At 47.8% G+C, this 13,518-nt stretch overlaps 1 protein-coding gene across 2 annotated transcripts in view; it reads right to left on the bottom strand.

Moving 5' to 3' along the window:
• The window catches only part of Susd5 (sushi domain containing 5), a 38,867-nt gene that overhangs the window by 19,729 nt on the left and 5,620 nt on the right, over nt 1-13,518 (bottom strand). The window contains 2 exon segments of one of the 2 annotated variants that reach the window (NM_001399281.1): nt 211-399; nt 11,626-11,744. In NM_001399281.1, the coding sequence (NP_001386210.1) occupies nt 211-399; nt 11,626-11,744 (308 nt within the window). 2 annotated transcript variants of the gene reach the window in all.

Below are 13,518 nucleotides of genomic sequence, written 5' to 3'. Positions count from 1 at the left end.
CTCTCCTCAGGGAAGAGGGGGATGGGCTTGTTAACCCTTCACCTCCAGCAGGCAGAGGAAGAGGGTAATTGTTCACATAGCACATTTGCAATGGCCCACGCACATGTACTCCTAGGTGTGGAGGCTTTCGATGCATGGGGGTAGAAAGAGGTAGAATGGCAGCTGTCTACAAACCCTGTGTGGGCTTCATGTAGGCAACGGGGCTCTTACCTTTCCCACAGGCTTGCACCAGTCCATACCACTCCCCACAGCTGTTGCACAGCAAAGTGAAGGCCGTTTCCCGGTGGCCTGTGACAGACCCTGGTACACACACGTACAGCAGCTCGTCCCCCATCTCCAAGCCAGTGCGACCCTGGAGGATGGTGTGTGGGAATGACGGTGGGTCTCCACACGGTCTCTCTGAGGAGAAGCAGCAACAGTCAGGGTCTGCAAAGTGTGGTGGCTAATCTCCCTTGTCCACTTGACAGGACTAGAATCACTACGGAAATGCATCTTGGGGCTGTCTGTATGGGATTTATATGGGATTTCTTAGATTGGGTTAACTGAGGTTGGAGGACCTTGATGTAGGAGCACCATTTCAAGAGCTCTGGTCCAGGACTGAATACAAAGGAGAATTTAGTGGAGGCAGTGGTGGTGCACACCTTTAATCCCAGCACTTGGGAAGCAGAGGCAGGAGGATCTCTGTGAGTTTGAGGCCAGCCCAGTCTACAGAGTGAGTTCCAAGATAGTCAGGAGTACAGAGAGAGAGAAAGACAGAGACAGAGACAGAAAGAGACAGACAGAGACACACAGACACACACAGAGATAGACAGGGATGGAGAGACAGAGAGACACAGAGACACAGGCAGAGGGAGAGCTGACTGGAGATGCAGGGTCCTCCAGCCTTCTTCACCATATATAGACTGCAGCCTCAGACTATGAGCTAAAGGAAACCCAGCTTCCCCAAGCTGCTGTTGTCCACCTCAGCATCGTGTCCAGTAACGGATACACAAGTGATTCAGAACTTTCCCAGCCTATGAGGAAAAAAAAAAAAACCCCACAGAGTGGACCCACCTACTGGGACATCCTGTCCCCTGAGTGCCACCTACACCCAAACCAGGACCCCAGGGACAAGCTCATCCAACTCATGGTCTGGCAGAATGCCTGACACAGAGGAAGCCCAAAGGGAGAAAAAAAGCTGGTTGAGTGACTCATCGAGGTACCATGTGACTCAGCTTGGTACCAAGTTACAGTTTGTATTTTAAAATTGCCAGACACCGAGACCTCTGTGAGGTCTCCTTGGTGACTCAGACATACAAGCCTCACGGCAGTTCATTTTGCCTCGTTTGGATGAAGGATTCGGTGTGTTGTCAAGAGACCTATCTACATGCAGAGGTGCTCGTTCCATGTACGTTCATATAAATACATTTATAGCATCTGTCAGATAGCTAGCGGTAATATGGCTACCAGTGGCAGCCATACACGTGAAAGATGTACAAGTGGAAATATTCATTCTACACATATATAAATGAATGCACAGATACAAAGTTGCATATATACAAGAGTTGGGTGTCGGTTGATGCCATTATGCAGGTACAGGGGTGCTACTGTAAATGCTGTGTTTTGAGTTTCAAGTCCCACTGTCCATTGCTGTCACATAGGAAAGTGTAATGCTGGCTTGTTAACTCTGTGTTCTGGTTTCATTTCTGTTGCTGTGGTAAAATATCCTGACAAAAAGCAATTTAGGGGGCACAGGTCAGCTCAGCTGACAGTTCCAGGCTACAGTCTGCCGTGGAGGGGAAGTGAAGATGGTGGGAACTTGAAGACCTTGACCATGTCACATCCACCATCAAGACAGAAGAGAAGAGATGAATGCTTGCCCACTAGCTCACCTTCTAGTTTGTGTTTGGCTCAGTGTCTCCACGCTTATACGTTCAGGACTCTCTTGCCTAGGAATGGTGCCACCCACAGTGGGCTGTGTCTTCTTCCCACATCCATTAATTCAAGGCAACTTCTACAGCCATGACTACGGGCAGCCCAATGTTAATAATCCCTCATCGAGAGTCACCACCGATTCTAGGTTCTGTCAAATTGACAAAGTCAACCCTATACGCATCGTAATTTGTATTCCGCAACTTCGCTATGATCAACCTCAAGACACTTTTGTCGATTGTTTTGGGTTTGGGGGTTGGAGAGACGGCTCAGTGGGTAGGGGCACTTGCCCACCAGCCGGCCTGGAATCTAGCCCCAGGACCCACATGGTACAAGGAGAGAACCAAGTCTCACAAGTTATCCTCTGAGCTCCTATGCGCCAGAGTCATGTGCCCTCTACCCAATAAAAGCAAATGAATAAAGAAATGTTAAAACATTGTTTGGGGTTTTCCACCTACACGGCCATTTTATCTGTAGGCGAAGACAATGTTAGCTTTTCTTTACTGCCCTGTCCACCTTTTATTTTACTATTTTATTTAAAAAGTTGACTTTTATCATTTGCTTACTTGTGTGTGGGGGGGTTGTACATATGTATGTTGGGTCTTCTAGGGCTGGAGTTACGGCAGGTGATCATAAACCACCTGATGTAGGTGTGGGAAACCACACTCAGGCTCTCTGGAAGAGCAGTGCCTGATTTTAGCCACTGAGCCATCTCTCCATCCGCCTCTGCCCACCGTTTCCTTCCTTACAGTACTATCTGTAGCTTCCACTGGATGCTGGAAAGCAGGGGTGAGAGGCACATTGTTTCTGACCTCACTGAGAAAGATCCGATCTCTCGACATTCAGGGAAGCAGGAGCAGCAGGATTTTTTTTCCTAGATGTTCTCAGTCATACTGAGAAAGTCCCTCCCTATTTTGACACTGATGAAAAGTTTGTTTTATTATCCGCGGGTGCTGGATCTGAAACTGCTTTTCTCTTGGCTCGATATAGTCATGTGATTTTTCTTCTGTAGTCCAATCATGTAATGGATTATCTCAATTGCTCTTTTAATGTGAAGCCAGACAAGCACGCCTGGGGCCAACCCCTCTTGATTAGTGTATGTGCGTGTGTGTGTCTGTGTGTGTGTGTGTGTGTGTGTGTGTGTGTGTGTGTGTGTGTCCACACCTGGGACCAACCCTACTTGATTAGTGTGTAATGTGGTGTGTGTGTGTGTGTGTGTGTGTGTGTGTGTGCCCACATGCATGCACACACGTGCTGTCTATATGGGAATGTGTGTATCCATGTGTTTATGTGTGCTCATGCAAAGCCCAGAGCAGGACATCAAGCTTTGAGATATGGTTTCTTACTAAACCCGAAGTTTGGGTAGGCTGCTTGGTCAGAAAGTCCCCAGGACCCCTCACTCCCTACCCTGTCTCCATCCCCAGTTCTGGGACAACAGGGACGCACAGCATTTTACTTGTATGATGGGGATCTGAGCCCAGGTCTTCCTACTTGCAGAGTAAGTGTTCTTATCCACTAAGCCACCTTCCCAGCTCCGTAAATTTGGGGTGGGGTGGAGCAGGGTCTCCTTACATAGCCCAGTGTGACCTCACATTTGTGATTCCCCTGCCTCTGCCTCTCTGGAGTGGTGGGTTCCAGGCATGCTGCCACACGTGGCTTGTGTGTTTCTCTTCTATCTTGTTAGATTGGATCCGCTAACGTTTTCTTGTCTGTGTTCATGAGATATATTGGTCTGTAGTCCTCTTTTCCTGGAATGTCTTGTCTGGTTTTGGTTTGGAGGTAATAATGGCCTCTCATGGAATGAATTAGGAACTGTTCCTTCTGCTTTTAAGTTCTGGAAAATTTCATAGAGAATCAGCATAATTTCTTCCTTAAATGCCCGGGCCCATCTGGGCCTGATGCTCTCTGTTCCAGAGTTGTTATTTATTCTGTTCTTTAACAGAGAGAGGCTCACTGAGATCGCTCCTGTCTTCTTACAGGGTTGCTAGATGGTTCTTTCAATGAACTGGTTTATTTCCTCTGGGTTTCAAGGCTGAGGGTGCAGCTACTTGGGCCTTTTTTTTGTCTTTAATCATATGTATTCATGTGTCTGGGTTTGGGTTTGTGCACTCGAGTGCAGAGGACGGTAAAGGGCACCAGAAGCCCTGCAGCTGGAGTCACAGCTGGTTGGGACCTCTCCGCCTGTGTTCTCAGCTGAGGAACCAAACTGGCTGCTAGACTCATGACTCTCCTGATACCGGTGCTGACGTCTCAGCCCTCTGCCAAAGCAGCGGCTGTTAACCTGCTCAGCCATTGCTCCAGCCCTAGTTGTAGATTTATATTATGATTCCTTTAATATCCCTGAGATAGGTAGTGGGTCTCCTTTTCTCATTTCTTCCCTTTCCCTCTCCTCCCTCTCCCTCTCCCTCTCCCTCTCCCTCCCTCCCCCTTCCCCTCTCCTCTCCCTATCTCTCTCCCTCATCTCCCTCTCCCTCTATTTTTGGTCAGGGGCAGGGGAAGTCTCACTGTGCGGCTCTGGCTGGCTTGAAACTTATTATGTATGCAAGGCTGGCCTTGAACTCAGAGATCTGCCTGCCTCTGTCTCCTGCATGCTGTCATTAAAGGTGAATGCCACCATACCTGGCTGCTTTTTCATTTTCTTTCAAAAAGTATTTATTTGTGTATGGATGTGTGTGTGCACGTGTGTGTAGATGTGAGTGCCCATGGAACCCAAAAAAGGACCTCCACAAGAGCAGTGCATGCTCTTCCCCTGTGTGTGTGTGCGCGCGCGCGCGTGAGCACACACATTTGTCCAAGTGGGTGAAGGCATTGGCTTCACACGCCCAATTAACCAATTAGATTTTATTGTCAATTTGACTCAGCCTAGAGTCATTTGGGAAGAGGGGACCTCAATTACTGTAATTGGACATGTCTGTGGATGTGTCTATGACAGATTGTCTTATTACTGGATAATGTGGGAGGGCCTAGCCCACTCTGGGCGGTACCATCCCTATGCAGCTGGTTTGGGCTATACAAGAAAGCTAGCTAAGCCAGAGCCAGTGAGTGAGTCAGTAAGCAGTCTTCTTCCATGGTTTCTGCTTCAATCCCTGCTTGAGCTCCTGCCCTGACTTCCCTCAATGATGGCCTGTGACCTGGAACGGTATGCAAAATAATCCTCCCCCCACCCCCCCACAAATTGCTTTTGGTCAGAGTGCCTTATTTCCTGTTCAAGTACTAGCGAGGCCCAACCCCACTTAGGTCCTGAAATCAGATGAGATTGGGTGCATTCAAGGTGGTATGGCTGTAGACAGAGCCCTTCATCTCAATAGAAAAGTCCAGGACCTATGTTACTCTTGGCTTCTCGGTTTGTTTCTATTTCATCTGTCTGTCTGTCTGAGTTACAGAACGCCGAACCCAGGGCCTCACACAGGTGAAGCAAGCATCCTAACACTGAGCTAAGCACCCAGCTCTCTTAGTCTAACATCTAGGCAGGGAGTTACTTGACTATGGGCTTGTTGCATGCAGATATAATCTGTGTGTTCTTAATCCTGCTCAATGCTCTGTAAGAAAATCATGGGCAATGTATTCGTTAAAGATCACGTAGGGTTACAGTGAAGAAACCAGACGACTGTTACTCCATTCTTGTAGAGCTCTTTTTGAGCTAGACAGGACTCACGGTCACATTTCACACTTGAACCTGAGTTTGTCCCTGCCTCAGTGATCGACTTGTTTAGCTCATCTATCTGTGGCTAACTCTGCACCAGGAATTCTAACATTCTTCTCAAAGCAGAGAAGTACAGACCCAGGATTTGAAACCAGGGATTGGATGCAGAGGGCCCGTGAGTCTGCTCTCCATACAGTGTTGAATTTAGATCCTTTACCCTCAGAATGACTGAAGTTTAGTGTGGACTTGTCTTTTGCCATAGACGTGGGTCTCCGTGTGGGGAGCAAGCTCAGGGGCTTGTGCTCACCTCCAGTCTACCTCCAGAGATTAGAACAACCATAAGATGCTCAAAATTTACATTCTAAACAAGAGCCCAGCGATGGCTTCCCACCTCCTCCTTAAAATCCAATACAGTTTTCTTCCCCTGCAGATAACTGTCCCTCCTGCTGGGGACAATTCTCAAATGCACCAAGATCTTCCTTGCTGCTGCTCAACATGGCTACCCAGCTTGGAGACTTCTAAACCAGTGGTTCTCAAGCTGTGGGTCATGACCCCTTGAGAGATGAATGACCCTTTCGCGGGCCTAAGACCATCAGAAAGTGCAGTCGTTTACACTACAGTTCACAACAGTAGCAAAATTACAGTTACGAAGTAGCAACAAAAACCTTTTTACCGTCAGCGGTCACCACAACACGAGGTATTAAAGGGTCACAGCATTAGGTGGTTGAGGACCACTGCGCCATCCACAAAAGTCAGAAGACTAGAAAATCCACAAGAGTCAAGGAAACAGTGCACAGAGAGCCCTTGACTTGGTAAAGGGGAAGAGTTGGGAAGACTCAACTGTATTTCATTTGCTTCTGGGACATGGAGCCACTGACTCTATTTGAGCCTAAACTTGAACGCCAAACACTCAAAATCTTGAAGGAGAACGGTCCTGACCACCCTCTATACCCAGACTCTACGCCCAGGTAGATAGAGGTTAAAAGATAGGCTGAGGAGGGGCTAGAGAGATGGCTCAGTTGGGAAAATTTCCCAAAGCCAATTCTGAGGCAGGGGGCTCCCCCAGGCAGACCTAAGAATTGGTCCCCTTCAAAAATTCCCATCTGTCTTATCTCGGGGACAGTGAGAATCCAGCTCTTTTTTTTTTTTTTCTATTCTTTTTTTCGGAGCTGCGGATCGAACCCAGGGCCTTGCTCTTGCTAGGTAAGCACTTTACCACTGAGCCAGATCCCCAACACCAAATCCAGCTCTTCTTTTTTTTTTTTTTTTTTTTTTTTGTTCTTTTTTTTCCGGAGCTGGGGACCTGGGGACCGAACCCAGGGCCTTGCGCTTCCTAGGTAAGCGCTCTACCACTGAGCTAAATCCCCAGCCCCAAATCCAGCTCTTCTTGAAGGCATAACAGAACTGTCCTTCCCTGTCTTTAGGGGAAGTAAAGATGACTGTCATGCATGGGGTGACAATGGCTGTAAGAAAGGGAGGTGAGGCCAGCTCGGTCTCAGGGCCAGAAAACAGCAGCAGAGTGTTGGCTTGGAGTGCGGGAGACAGGGTGGAAGGGAAGCTGGAGCAACCCAACCTCCAGACGGTCAACCCAACGGAGCCGCTCCCAAAGCAGAGGTGAGGCGTGGCGGGGAGGGAGGACATGAGAACGACATCGCGGGAGGGAGGATGGGAACGGGACGACCCAAAGGGAAGAGGCATATTTCATCAGCATCCCGTCAGTTAAAAATAACTGCACGTATTAGTCTAAGTGAGATCACCACAGGACTGGAAATTCACTGTCTGAAACAAGAACACCGGAAGGAGCGAGCCACATCTACATCACGTGATGAACTCTGCTTTAAAGAAGTGTGGGAGGGGCTGTGCGCATGCGAGCCAGGCCCCATCTTCCGTCCGCACATTTTTAGCAGATGCCTGTCTGCCAGTTTTGAAGTTAGCACTCTTCATTCTCCTGGTCTTGCCAGAGTGGAGCATCACCATAGTGACTCCGCCATGACAGGCCACCCAGAGAGAGGGTAGAAAGAGGGTATGCTGCTGGGGCACCCAGTTGAGCCTCACCTATGTCAAGTAGGAACCTCAGATCCTCTGAGCCAGGCCTACCACCTCCAACTTCAGGTTCTCTCTGCGAGCCTTATTAACGCTGCACGTACTAAGAAACCTCAGGAGAGCTCACTGAGCAACACTCGAAAGTACGTAGGAACGCCTTGCCCTGCCAGTGCTTGCTTTGGCCAAGGAGGCAGTCCTTCCTTTAGTAACCTATGCCTCTCATCAGCTCTGTAATCCATCAAGTCCCCATGAGGGAAGAGCAGCCCCTCCACCATCAAGCCCCAAGGGCTGTGAGGAATGGCTTACACAGTCCTTCTAAGGCAGGACAGAAGGACCGCCGGACGTAGACAGGTTACAATGGGAGATGGCAGCTTTACCCAGCAGAAACTCAGGTTGGGGGTGGGGCAGTGTTTCTACCCTGTCATTCAGGCACCTGAGAGTGACCCCTATAAACTGACCACTAGGCTTGACTTAAGTGGAGTCATTTCTGGTCCTGGCACTGGGGTCTTCTCAGAGGTGAAATGTGTCTTTACATCTCTCCACGTCTCACTAGGAGAAACTCACTGCATGGGAGGACACACACAACCATTTGTAAATTCTCCTCTGCTCCCTTTGATAGGAGGCTGTAGATGTGGGGCCCTTCACCCCTAAGAGACTTTGCCATGCATTTCCTATGAGCAAGGATGACCCCTGCCACAGCAGCAGTACTTATCAAAATCAGGGCATTGGGACATTGATGCCATGTTGTTCCAGTCACAGTAGCATATCCATATTCAAGTAGCATCGAATATGGTTGCTTTATTTCTAGTCCAGGATACAATCCCAGATTCCATTTCATTACCAATTCTCTTATCCTATTTGAATCTATGACAGCTGCTTAGGCTGCCTCTGTTTTTCCAATTCTCTGCATTTTAATTTATTTTATCTTACTTTATTTGAGTGGGGCGTGTGCGTGTGTTTTGTCTGTGTGTGATGTATGTGGGGATGCCGGGTGTCTGTGTGATGTGATGTGTGTGTGTGTGTATGGTGCTATGTGTGTAGGTATGTGTGTGCAGATGTGTGTATAGTGTCTGTGTGTGACAGGATGTCTATATGTGTCATATATATCTGTGCGTAGTGTCTGTACTGTGTGTGTAAATGGGACGTCTGAATGTCTACTGTATATGCATATGTAGTGTCTATGCATTTGCATTTGTGATGTGTGTGTAGTGCTGTGTGTGGGTATCTGTGTGTGTCTCTGTGTATCTGTGTGCACATGTTTGCATGCCTGCACACACTTTTGTGGAGGCCAAAGGAGGATGCCAGGTGTCCACTCTGTCACTGCTGGCCTTACTCCCTCCATGGTCGGTTTTCCTTTGAACCCGAATCTCACCATTATAGCTAGGATGGCAGCTCTTGAGCTCCCCAGGACCAAGGCTACCTCCAAACCACAATCGGGCCATTGACTTTTAAATGAGTCTAGTTAGGATTAGCACAGGAGCCACAAAAATTGTAGGGCTACCAAGCTGTCATTTTAAGTCACTCCACTCCGGGGTGGCACTTAACGTCATAAAAGCTACAGAGGACCTGATTCCTTGAGATCACTAGAGGAACAAGTCTCTGTTCTGTTTCCCTCAGGGGGTCAACACTGCCAATGTCTGGGATCCAAAGGGCCATTTGAATTTGTATATAGGGCTGACAGATGATAGATAGATAGATAGATAGATAGATAGATAGATAGATAGATAGATAGATAGATACAGATCTTGCTCTCTCTAGATGTTTGTAAAATCAAGGTCACATCTCTTGGTTCTTTGATTGGACTGATGGAGAGATGGTTCTGATGGCCTTTCATAGAACCCAGAAAATGGAAAGCATTTCCTAGAAAGAGAGCTCTCACTGCGAGACAGGCTGGTCACTGGTGACTGTGCGGCCATCATCTACCAGTACACATGACGGTGCTCACGTTTACCAATTCTAATGACGTCTTCCCCGAACACAGCGATTTGCTGCATACAGAGACAGGCGGCCCAAGCATTGTGCTTTTTAACAGTGTGGTCTGATGTTTTTAATGTTGAGAGAAATCTGGGGCTGGGGAGATGGCTCAGTGGGTAAGAGCACTTGCTGGTAAGCCATGTGGTGGAAGAGGAGAACTCTGAATTGCATGAGCTTTCCTCTCCTCTCTCTCTCTCTCTCTCTCTCTCTCTCTCTCTCTCTCTCTCTCTCTCTCTCACACACACACACACACACACACACAGTGGCACTCAGGAAGTAGAGGCAGGAGGATCAGATGCCATTCTTAGCTACATGGTGGTTTCTAGTCTAGCCTGTACTACATGGGACCCTGTCTCAAAAGAACAAACACCCTCCATGTCCAGAACATTCAGATTAAATCCTTCAGGGTGAGCGCCCCCGTACCAGTATTTCTAACACTTCCCAGGCAAAACTTGTTTCTGAGACCCGCTAGTTAGCCTGGCATTTTTCTTCATCACACGAACAGCCCCACTCGGCAGCACGTGTCTCTGACAATGAAGCCCTTCTCGCCTCAGCCCTGGAGAAACTTCCTACTGGCTTTCTCTGCACCACTGGGCTGAGTTTTCCAATAGGAAGTTGAATTTTTCTCCCCCTCAGGCACTTTCCTGCATTCCATACATTTCTTTTTCTCAGAAAATGGATTTTTGAAGATTTACTTATGGGGCTGGAGAGATGACTCAGCAGTTAAGAGCACTGGCTGCTCTTTTTTTTTTTATAAATTTATTTTTTTAAGATTATATTTTATTGTATGAGTACACTGTAGCTGCCTTCAGACACACCAGAAGAGGGCATCAGATCCCATTACAGATGGTTGTGAGCCACCATGTAGTTGCTGGGATTTGAACTCAGGACCTCAGGAAGAGCAGTCGGTGCTCTTAACCACTGAGCCATCTCTCCAGCCCCCAGCACTGGCTGCTTTTACAGAGGATCTGGGTTCAATTCCCAGCACCCACGTGGCAGCTCTCAATTGTCTGTAACTCCTGTTCCAGAGAATCTGACATCCCCACATAGGCATACATTTGGGCAAACACCACTGCACATAAAAATAAAAATGAGAAAAACAAATCTTAAAAAAATTATTTAGGGGTTGGGGATTTAGCTCAGTGGTAGAGCGGTTGCCTAGGAAGCGCAAGGCCCTGGGTTCGGTCCCCAGCTCCGAAAAAAAGAACCAAAAAAAAAAAAGATTTATTTAGTTATTTTATGTGTTTGAGTACTTTGCCTGCAGGTATGCATATATGTATGTATGTATGTATGCATGTATGTAACTTGTCATGTGGGTACTGAGTCCTCTGCAAGAGTAACAAGTGCTCTTAACCTCTGAGCCAATTCTCCAGGTCAGAAAAGGGATTATGTTAAGGTATTGCCCTTACTAGGAAGAGAGACAGAAGACCATCAGGATCTGTACTAGACATACCCAGGGCTCTGTTCTCATTCCCTAGAAACCTGGCCCTTTCCAGGAACAGGGTTCCTGATGGGCACCTTCACCTCTTTGTGGGACGGTAGTATCGCACCCATACAAACAAAAATCCAGGAGTCACATTTCCTGACACATTCCTTGGCCAATGATTGACCACTATCATTTAATTATTTTATTTATTTATTTTTTTCAAGATAGGTTTTTCTGTGTAACCTTGGCTATCCTGGAACTCACTCTGTAGACCAGGCTAGCCTCAAACTCACAGAGATCTGCCTCCCTCTGCCTCCTGGGTGCTGGGATTAAAGGTGTGCGCCACCATCATCCTGCCTACCTATTTTATTTTTAAAATTGTGTGTGTGTGTGTGTGTGTGTGTGTGTGTGCGCACATGTGAATGCTAGTGTCCACAAAATCCAGAAAAGTTTACAGGAGGTTGTCAGCTGCCCAACATGGATGCAGGGGGACCAAAGGTCCTTTGGAAGAACAGTAAGTGATCTTAGCCACTGAGGTGGCCCCTCGATCTGCCCTGTGTTTGTCTAGTCAGCCCACCCATGATAGCAGCTCCCACCCATAGCCTCCAAGACCCTCACAGACACTGACCTTCGTCCTTAATACAAAGAGCATTGTACTTGGCACCGGGAACTGGGTGGCTGTCAATTGTCACGTCTATAGCCCTCAAGACTGGCTGTTCACCGCTCCCTTTGCTGCACACCGTTGTCCTGAAACAAAGGAGGAGCCTGGGTTAGGAGAGTGTCTTTGGGTTGAAAAGAATGATTTTCTTCTATCAGGTGAGTCAGCAGATAATTTGGGTGATTTGTGCGTGACCTTTGGACAAAAGCATCCAAAAAGAATCGTTCTCCACAGACAGAGGTCATGTTTTGGAAGATGCCTGATGCTGGGGTTGACTCAAAGCATCAGTTCTGCTCCCAGAGGCAACACCTTTTGATCCCTTCCACGATCTCTTTTTTTTTCCTCTTTACTATGGAGAAACTCTTTAGAGGAACCACTCGAGTTTAGCTTTACGTTCTATGTTATTACTGCATGTGTGTATGAAGATCAGAGGGCAGATAGATCAGGTCTCACCTGCTACCAGCAGGTTCCTGGTACTCAGGCTTGGCAGTAAGCACTGTTACCTGATGAGCCTTTTCTCTGGGCCTCACTTGAGGTTTTTTTTTTTTTTTTTTTTTTGGTTCTTTTTTTTTCCGGAGCTGGGGACCGAACCCAGGGCCTTGCGCTTCCTAGGCAAGCGCTCTACCACTGAGCTAAATCCCCAACCCCTCACTTGAGTTTTGAAAAGGTTTCACATTTGGGCTGGAGAGAAGGGTTAGCAGTTTATTTCCCGGCACCCACTGTGCATGGCAGCTCACTCTGTCCTGTAACTCCAGGAGAAGTGAAGCCACAAAATCCCCACATTGCCCGACTCCTGAGAATCAAAGGCTTCATTTACACGGAGTTGCCCTGGGCGTCTTCCCCAGAAAAATGCCTGACTTTTCCAGGCTGGATGTCCCAGCCCGATGGCTTCTTCACTGAGATACTTCGTAGGCACAGTGGCATTCTTGAGGCGGTGGCCTTCTGGTTGGGGGTCAGGGCTTTGAAATCTCTGTAAATGGCCTCACTGCCATCTTCCTATACCTGACCTCAAAAGAAGCAACATTCACCATGCGCCTCTTGAGGGGACCACTCCATACTGTCAAGAAGCCCACGTCTGAGCAAGAGAAGGCAATGCTCGCCAAAGAGCACGTCTGAACTGCAGTGGACAATGTCACGGCAGACTGTAGCCTGGAGCTGTCAGCTGAGCCGACCTGTGCCCCCTAAATTGCTTTTTGTCAGGATATTTTACCACAGCCACAGAAATGAAACCAGAACACAGAGTTACACTTTCCTAGGTGACAGCAATGGACAGTGGGACTCGGAACTCGAAACACAGCATTTACAGTAGCACCCCCAAAATGAAACACTTAAGTATAAATCTAAAACTAATGCTAAGCATGAGGCAAACTGCAAGGCGTTGAGGAGATATAGGGAAAATATTCTATGTAAACAGTGAGACTTGATTTTGTCAACAGGTTGGGTCTTTCCAAGCTGATTTCTTTTGACACAATACCGTAATCAAAATAACCAGTGTGGTCTTACGGATCCGGTCAATAGCTAAGACGATGTAACTGAAGGACTCAGAGCAGCCAGCTCCATAGTGAACAACAAAGTCAGGGTCCGCTGTGGCTGGGTTTCAGGACTGTGAGGTACAGTAGGCAGGAGAGAGCGGTGCTTGTGGGCCAATAGGATTGATTGGTGGGACGGAAAAGAGAGCTCAGAACTAGATCCCCACGCCTTCAGCCTATTGATCTTTGGCAAAAGAGGCAGGATGGAATAAAGACAGTTTTATCAACTTAGATACCAGCAAAGCTGGACATCCATAAGGTTTCCTTAAACTCCTCAGAAACGTGAGCCTGGTGCCAAAGGAGGTCAGAAGAGGACATTGGACCCCCTGGAACT

Source organism: Rattus norvegicus, chromosome 8 (genome assembly GCF_021556685.1).
Source record: "Rattus norvegicus strain SHRSP/BbbUtx chromosome 8, alternate assembly SHRSP_T2T, whole genome shotgun sequence".
Taxonomy (NCBI): domain Eukaryota; kingdom Metazoa; phylum Chordata; class Mammalia; order Rodentia; family Muridae; genus Rattus; species Rattus norvegicus.
The sequence above is the reverse complement of the archived record's forward strand: the minus strand, read 5'-3'. Positions and strand labels throughout refer to the sequence as shown.